This window comes from Astyanax mexicanus, chromosome 15 (assembly GCF_023375975.1).
Source record: "Astyanax mexicanus isolate ESR-SI-001 chromosome 15, AstMex3_surface, whole genome shotgun sequence".
Lineage (NCBI taxonomy): Eukaryota > Metazoa > Chordata > Actinopteri > Characiformes > Acestrorhamphidae > Astyanax > Astyanax mexicanus.
In genome coordinates, this window is record NC_064422.1 from 25,116,718 (window position 1) to 25,125,340 (window position 8,623).

Here is an 8,623-nt window from a genome sequence, read left to right on the forward strand (position 1 = left end):
CTTATTTCAGATCCTCATCACAGAGGATTAAAGGAATAGACAATAAGAATTAATTGCTGCACCACCTGCCCCCTTTCTGAAGACATACAATACCCTAAAGATAACTAGTTAACCAGCAGCTAGATTACTGAACTTTTTTGTTCCACTGCTATATATTTGTTTTGTGTGCATAAAGGGTTGTCCCAAATCTTTGGGGTGGGGAGGATTTCACCCCTTCCCTTGTAACTTTGTTTCACTTAAAAACAAGGGGTAGGGTACAAAAGAGAAGTGGTATTGGACCTAAGCCACCTGGTCTGATCCCACAAAAGTAGCAGTACAGTACAGAACAGTAGCAAAACTGCTATAAAAAAATAAAAAAATAAAAAGCTAATGCTGGGTATGTATTATGGAGTAGTCCAGGATTCAGTGGGTCAGAGGAGCCTGTGAGTAAAATCCCTCTTTTTTTTTTTTTTTTTCTTTAAATGCAGGGTGGTTGGGACCACATCACAGTGAGGGGCAACGCCATGGAGGCTCCACGTATCCGCATGCCATCACTGACCGACAACGGCAACAATGCCACAGGACCACGCAGCCCGCTGCTGAGCAGGGGGACGTCTGAACTGAACGGCAATGCTGTAGGATGTTAACAGCCATTCTAGTCCTCCATTCCCTTCTGTAAACTGTAGCGCTCACATCCACACCCCTCCTATTTCAGCTCTATAGCAAAGTTATGGAGGAATAGCCACTCCAACTTCAGTGATGTTTAGCTTATTTCTAGTCTTTTCTAGTTGGACCTTTTCATCATGCTGAAAGATTTTGAAAGTTCTCCCAGTCTCACACACTGAGGTTTCTTGCACTGATCAAAGGTTTAACACATTTTAGACCGACTTCATGGGCAGGGGTTAATGTACCTAGTCCTGGATTACTTTTTTCTGGAGATTTGTTTTGTATTGATAGAAAAATGTAGTCCATTTCTAGGCTCAATTCCTGTCCAGGAAACTGGCCATTGGTGTATCTTTGTTGTGTTTTTACATAGTATTTTTGTACAGACATTTTTAATTTATATTTATTTATTTATAGTTGTTGTCTGTATGGTTCGGTAAGGTTCGGTTTTATGGTGATCTAGTTTCTTTATTTGATTTCAGGGGCAGAGAATACAGGCAGTGTATTCAGAACAGGTAGACAGGTACGCTTAACACATTAGACTCAAACAAACATCACAAACAAAACACAGTATCACACATCTGTTTACAGACTAGATCATGGACGACAAGAGTGTTCAAACAGACAGAAATGAAACAGCACTGAGTAGCGCATACAAGTTAGATATATTATTATTTTTTTAATAAATAAGAAACATTCAGTTCACTGAAAAGGGACCTGTGGGGACATTTATGTTACGGACACACAGCAGGTAAAAGTAGCCTAAATTCAGAAATAGATTTTCTTTGTTGCGTGGGGAGTGGAAGAGTGTGAACAGATATTAAAATCTAATACACATACAAAACATGGCAATGTGACTCAGACTGAACAGCCAGATCAGGATTCAGCCAACTTTTACATGAAGAAATTCACTACAGAAAAGGAAAATGTATGAAAGCAGTGAGGGAGGTTTTTCAGTGTTGGGATATCAAGGTAACAGACCACATAAATATTTGGGGTGATATCTCTGATCAAACAATATTAAAAGGCACATTTCACAACCACTCTATGTTTCAAATATATTTAAAAATATATATAAATCAAAGTCTGCATTGTCAAAAAAGCCTAAAATGCAAGGAGATGTATGTCTAAAATGTTTAAAATCAAAAACATCATATTTGGGCCACATTACCTGCTGTGTGAATGTAGCTGTAGCCTTCAGGAGATTAAGGACTGCATGGGAAATCATGAATTCAGTTGACTGTCATTATGAGCTTTCTGTCACGTCGCTGTGAAATACATGTGCAATACTTTTTAGCCTTTAGACATCGATAGGGGAGTGTTTTCCTTTCTCAGGAAATTTTAAGACTTCCTTAAACTCCCAGTATATGTTGCATCTACTGTAACACTCAAAGGCAGCACAAGTAAGAGTTATAGGAATATTTATTTTTCATCTTTTAAAGTTGTATTATGGCCAGAGCTACTGTGTTTGATTGATTGTTATTGTCATTTAAAATAGATTTTTATGTTAGCATTATAAAGTGAATGGTCAATTATAAAATATTGATTTTAGGGCATTATTTATAATTACAGCTGTAAATATAAAGGAAAAAGGCTTTATGGTAAATGTCTATAGAAAATGTTGTAACGGGTAAATGTTAATATAAAAGGTACAGTTTGTATAGTTTTGCACCATGTTTCTGTATACATTCCGTACTGAAATGTGAGTGTTAAAGGCTTTTAAAGGAAAAGGCTTCTTCTTCTGTTTCTAACTCCCATGAGTCATTTGATGTGAAAACTCCTAAAAAAAAATTCCATAAAAAAAAAATTAACAAAGCTGCACTGTAATTGTTAGGTACATTAAAACACACACAAACACCTCTCAGTGTTGATATATGCATGGCCTGTGCCCTTTCAATAAATGTGGCTATAAATAATGACGTTATTCAAGGTTTACTTTTTGGTCATTGCAATTCACCTTCATTACTGAAGAATCTACAGGATGTGCTTCATCATCTTGCTGGCTAATGGGCAGGTGTGTGTTTGTCCTATTTCCATGACTTCAGAGCAAGGAATGTTTTGCTTCATTTTTGGCACAAAGAAACGATACAGAGCTGCAATTTGGCAAGGTAGAGAATTTGACATTAAACAACCTTCATGAAGTATACTCTCCAGTTTTACAGTGCGTTCATGTGGTTCTTGTGAATTTGAGAAAATTATCTTTCTGATTTGCATTCAAGTGCCACCTGCAACTAGTAGGCTTATCACCTGAACACCTGTCTTCTGGGATGGACCAATGTCCTTCTTCATAGCAAAAAGGTAATATTTACAGTTCTTTGCTTACCGATGCCTTATGTGTTATGGCCACAATTCAAGTATAAAGTGTAAAGTATAACATTTATCAACCTGCCAGTTTGCACAGTTTGCAGTGTTCACATGAAATCAGGGAATGGATTAGATGGTGATGAGGCCATATCTGAGCGGTGAAGTTGACACTGAAGACGTAAAGTTGAGGAACATTTACGAAGTTTTCACGAGGACCATCCGAACACAGCGTATTAATATTAGTCTGTTGTCTCTGTGGTGATCTATATGGTCATATCTGACCTTCTACTTCCAGTCTACAAGCTCAGCATTACCCAAAACTTTTCTTCCACAATGCTCTCTTTCCGGTGTGTCCACAGCACTTTTTCTCAAGTCTGTATTGATTGAGTCACTGGGGCTGGACGTGGCAGAGGGCCAAACTGGGGTTAACTGCTTTGGCTTAAGCTGTGGATCTGCTCCAGGTACTTTGAAAGATCTCCCTGGCCTTTCTTGTCATCTTCCAGGTGCTGCTGGTAGCGTTGCAGGATTTTGGATGGGCTCTCTTCGCCCTGGGTGCCTTCATGTGGCAGACAGGCGCCGGACATGCCGAGGATGATGGCAGTCAAGGCCTTGATGTAATTCTTGGCCAACGTGAGAGTCTCGATCTTTGAGAGCTTTTTGTCCATTTTGACATGAGGGATGGCCTCCCGCAGGGCCTGGAAAGCGTTGTTGAGTTTGTGCATCCTCTGCCTCTCCCTCTCGTTACTCTCCAGCCTGCGAACGTTGCGCTCCTTGGCGCTGCTGTGCTGGCGTCTGCGGCGTCTCCCGCCGATTCTGGAGCTACCTTCTGCCTTCAGGGCCAGGGCCTTCCATGACCCCTCCAGCTGCAGGGAGGCCTCAGAGCCCTCCTGCTCACTGGAGCCTGCCTCTGTCTCCAGCTGAAAGTCGGGGTGCTCCTGCTCTGCCCAGGAGCTTCTGGTCCTTTTTGACCCCTTCCCTTTGGACTTCATGCCTGAGTCACCCAGGCCGTGATGTGGAAGATAAACAGTCAGTCGGATAGTGAGAGTTAGATCTAGCTGTAGAAAAGGAAACACTGCTTAGTGCTTGATCAGATAAAAAAGAGATAAACATATGCCTATCAAGTTCAGGACTTCAGTTTAACATTGCTTTACTATAAAACATAGTTTTCATATCTCCAGACAGGGATCAAGCCTTTATTGTCCTTTTTACTGGAAAAATCTCCATTCCAAATGCTGTGAAGTCCAAGACTATGGAAATTTAGGAAAATCCCTTCTAGTGCTAAACTCTACCAAATGGTAGGTAGCTAGCAAGCTAAGGCAGTTCCTTGGTTGCTTCCTATAGGTAACTTTTGTCCTTTTACAATAGTACAGATTAGGCCTGTGTGACTCATATACCTATATATAGTCCTGGAGGACCCCAGACCCTGTCTTACAAATTATATTGGGTTTCCTCCCTAAACACACTATATCTAGGGCTTGTTACTGAGCCTATTAGTTTAGTTGAGTGTGCTGGGACCAGGATAAACACTCCATGCTAAGTGGTAAGTGCTAAGTGGTCAGTGCAGGGGGTCCTTCAGGACCAGGCATGGGAAACACTGGATTAGTCTTCATACTACAGCTCTGGGGAAAAAAAATAAAAGACCACTTAAATATAAGTAGTTTTTTTTATTTACCAAATTGAAAACCTCTAGAATATAATCAAGAGAAAGATGGATGATCACAAGCCATCAAACCAATTTGAACTAATTGATTTTTTGCACCAGGAAAGGCATAAAGTTATTCAAAGGCATTGCCAAGATGCATGAAATCTGTGATTAAAACCACCAAATATTGATTTCTGAACTCGTAAAACTTAATGAATATGAACTTGTTTTCTAACTTGCATTATTTGAGGTCTGAAAGCTCTGCGTCTTTTTTGTTATTTCAGCCATTTCTCATTTTCTGCAAATAAATTCTTTTATTGACAATATTTTTATTTGTAGTTTGGGAAAAATGTTGTCCGTAGTTTATAGAATAAAACAGCAATGTTGATTTTACTCAAACATATACCTATAAATAGCAAAATCAGAGAAGCTGAGTCTGAAACTGAAATTGTCTCTTCTTTTTTCTAGAGCTGTATATCAGTCTACAGATAAACACAATGCAGTATAAAGCTTTTTCTCAACTCATTAAGTATAAATCTAATTGAAATAATTAACTGTTGCATAGAAAATTGGGATGCTTTACCTTGAACTGTCCAACCCCCCCTTTAAAAAGTCTCCAGCAGGTTGTAGAAGTTGTAGAAGAGAGATAAGCAGGTCCTCTCAGCGCCTGACTCACCGCGGATCTTTCTTCACTCTGTTTTCCTCAGAATGAAAGGCTAACGGTCACATGTGCGCCTACCTGTTGCTGCTTATGTCCACGTAGCGTTTGTTCCGCCAATCAGGACTCAGCAGTCTCGAGCGCGGAGCGGACTCAACGCGCCGCGCATTCTTTCCACTCGTTTTCCGACAAGCCGCGCCCACACGGCGCTGCCATTGGCTGGTACGTGATAGATGATGCGGGGATAACCTCTTTCTGATTAGCGACTTACTTACCAGCCAATCAGAGCAGAGAGAGGCGGGGTCTTTTACTAATACGGGTGAGAAAAGAAATGGCGCTCAGTAACGTCAACAGTTAATTGAAAGGCATTTTTTTCTTTGCAAATAATAAACAATTGTTTGTATACTGCATTGTTTAAATCGACATATTCATTACAAATAATAATTTATTCCATCTTATATATATATATATATATATATATATATATATATATTCTACAGCCTTGTATATATTATTATTTTGAAAGAATATGTTGTTTAAAAAGAGCAACCTATTCTTTTACAGCTCTAAAAAAAAACAGACCACTTAAAAATGATGAGTTTCTTTGATTTTACAAAAATAAAAAATAAACTGTCTTTTATAATGTCATTATCATGACAGGCCTACATTTAAATAAACAAATAAATAAAAATATGAATAATAAGAACCATACAAATAATACATTCCTATAATGTACATTTGTTTGTCTTTTAAATATGATTACAACAACTATCTAAATCATGCCCCCCCCCTCCACCACACACACACACACACACACACACACACACACACACAAGAATGCATTAACGCTATCTATCAAACGTTATCCAATTTGCCTAGACGTTTGCCTTTCAAATGGACAGATTATCCGTAGTACTCGACTCAAACGAGTCATAAGTCTTTCAGCATGTTGTTAAACCTTTACGTCTCTCAGAGTTGTTCTTGAGCAGCTTGTAAAACTGGAAATAGTGGAGCCGCCCTCTTCATAAACTTTGATAAACCAAACAGTGAAGTTTGTTTTGGGTTGGAATGTACAGAACATGTGTGCATAGGGTAAGACAGTGGTAAGGAGTAAACAGTCATTCCTAGCTCAATTTAAAATGATCACTAATAGGCTACTTTCACTCATTGAGTCTAAATAAACTGGGCTATAATGTTTGAAAGGCTTTATAGGGTTGAGGTGATCTGCAAAGAGAATCACAGATGTAAAACTATGTGTGTAAAAAAAAGCAGTTTTTATTTTCTTAATTCAAATGCAGGCCTACAAACCTCTTGTCAAAAATACCGAACTATCCCTTTAATTTTGCCGGCTATAAAATGTAAAAGTTCCTCCCTTCAATAAAAATAGCCAATCATCTTCTAAGTAAACTCAAGGCTCAATGAACAGCAGACATTGGGCCACCAAGGTTGCAAGAGTCTGATGAGGAAGAAAAATACAGCTATTGGCTAGCTATCTTAATAAGCTAATCACTGGATGCTGGTGTTGTCCAAACTTTACTACCTTCTTGATTACGTTTGGATGGTCTAAGCTGGTGTTTAATAGTCAAGGTGGTTGAGAAGCTTGAAATGAATATGAAACATACTTTATGCTGGTAAGCTTAGTGGGTAACCAGCTTTTAACCAGCAGAGTGTATGTTGTATTTGATTTCGGTCAGACTTGGTCATGCTGATCGGAAAGCATGGTCTTGTTGGTCAACCAGTTTGTTTATGCTGGCCGTGCTGGTCAAACAACTTTTTCTTGAGCCAGTCACTTTAGTGAACTCCAGCTTGCTTTGGGAAAGTCAGAATCAGGACAATAAAGGTCAGACAGATGACCAATGAGGAAACAAAAAGTTTAGCTATTGGCTGGCTATCTTTAAAGCAGCAGTCACTAATATTTTTCCTTCAAAAGTGAAAGCAGACATTATCCTAAAATAGAAGTGTATAACATATTCTAAATATTTGTACCAGTGTCCAGGCACAACTATCCTTGTATTTTGTGTTTTATCCCTGTATTTTTCGCACTATTCATACTATCTGATGCACCTTATGTATGAATTTTATCAGTCAGTTTGTAAAAAACAGTAAAGCTACTCTGCTGAACTGCAGGGTTCTAAGGGTGAGTTTTTAGTGAATGTTCTCCAGCACCGAAGCTGTAACAGTATTAGCATTAGCTGCTAACCGCAGTGCTAGCTCTTTCACTGTTCAGAGGTGAGTATATTGGATTAAGGTCTGCGTGTTTACCGTTTTTAAGCTGTGTGGGACAAAGCACTAGCTAAGAGTGCCCTGGCTTAACGGAACACTCAGGGTTCCTCAGTGTAGCTCTGTCAAGCAGATTTTACTATCATTAAGCCCTGCTAACTGCGTTTAGCGCTGCTGCTGAATATTGGCAATATAAGCTTACTGAAAATAAATGGAAGCACTTTACTCACCCAAACAAACAGTTTTCAAGAGAGAAATCTGTGTAGATTAACATCCAGTGCTCATTTGATTTAAAAAGAAAATGTTCTTTTTATTTATTTATTTTTTATACTTAGCCCCCAATGTTCAATTAAAAAGGTCTCTAAATCCCCAAAACTTATGGACTGTTGCTTTAATAATCTAATTGCTTGCTGCAGATGCTGTCATGATCAAAACATTTAGCAAAGTGAAGGTGCACTGCTTAAACAAGTTTAACCCTTAATATATGAAACTGGGGTGGGTTTCTTTGAGCAGGGGTTTGAAATGATCTGTAAACTTTGGCGTATGCTTTTTAAATAAAAAAAAAACCCACAAAACAGTCATGCACTAATTTTTACATGTATATTTTACTTTTGTGTAATAGTTCCTAGAATTGACAGTATAAAAGTAATTCTATAACAATAATTGAATATAATAATATAAAGTGACATTTGAGACAATGCATTGTCTATAGAAGATTTTAAGTTCTCCTGCTCAGGCATGTTGTGGTGAACGTTCTCACAGTTTCAGAGGTTTGAGGGGAATAAAGTGCAGCTTGCAGCTGCTGAGCTCTCAGGAGCTATCAGCCAGCTCCACCTCCTCTCCACTGATGTCCTTGGTGTGCAACATTTGGACATTCATACTGGTGCCAGGCTTTAACCTGTTCCTTTTAATCTAACCCAGTCTGACTGCTGAGCCTATGGAAACATTTCTTATGCAAGCACAGGTTTATTCACTGCAGCCCTGCTGCTGATACTGTAAGCTGGCAGCACGTCAAGAGGAGTAGATCTTTCAGGAGTAAAAAAAAAAAAAAAAAAAAAACATCATTCAGTGGTCCAATAACAGCCACACCTGCAGTACAGTAAATGTAGCAGCACATGTGTATCTACCCTTCCAGCCACCTCAGTGGAGGCCTTTTG

The 8,623-nt window shown here is 38.9% G+C and overlaps 2 protein-coding genes across 3 annotated transcripts in view; one reads left to right on the top strand and one right to left on the bottom strand.

The window, feature by feature from the left end:
- tecpr1a (tectonin beta-propeller repeat containing 1a) overlaps nt 1-2,566 on the top strand; it is a 27,615-nt gene extending 25,049 nt beyond the window's left edge. For both annotated transcript variants that reach the window (XM_007251184.4, XM_049464834.1), the window contains 2 exons: nt 468-614; nt 1,125-2,566. In XM_007251184.4, the coding sequence (XP_007251246.3) occupies nt 468-614; nt 1,125-1,175 (198 nt within the window). In that variant the 3' untranslated portion in view covers nt 1,176-2,566. The remainder of the gene's footprint in view (nt 1-467; nt 615-1,124) is intronic.
- bhlha15 (basic helix-loop-helix family, member a15) lies at nt 1,307-5,414 on the bottom strand. Its single transcript, XM_007251182.4, has 2 exons — nt 5,172-5,414; nt 1,307-4,001 (listed from the first exon to the last, which is right to left on the bottom strand). Exon 2 carries the CDS (start codon nt 3,933-3,935, stop codon nt 3,372-3,374), a length of 564 nt encoding a protein of 187 aa, XP_007251244.2. The 5' UTR covers nt 3,936-4,001; nt 5,172-5,414; the 3' UTR covers nt 1,307-3,371.
- Nucleotides 5,415-8,623: the final 3,209 nt, after the last annotated feature.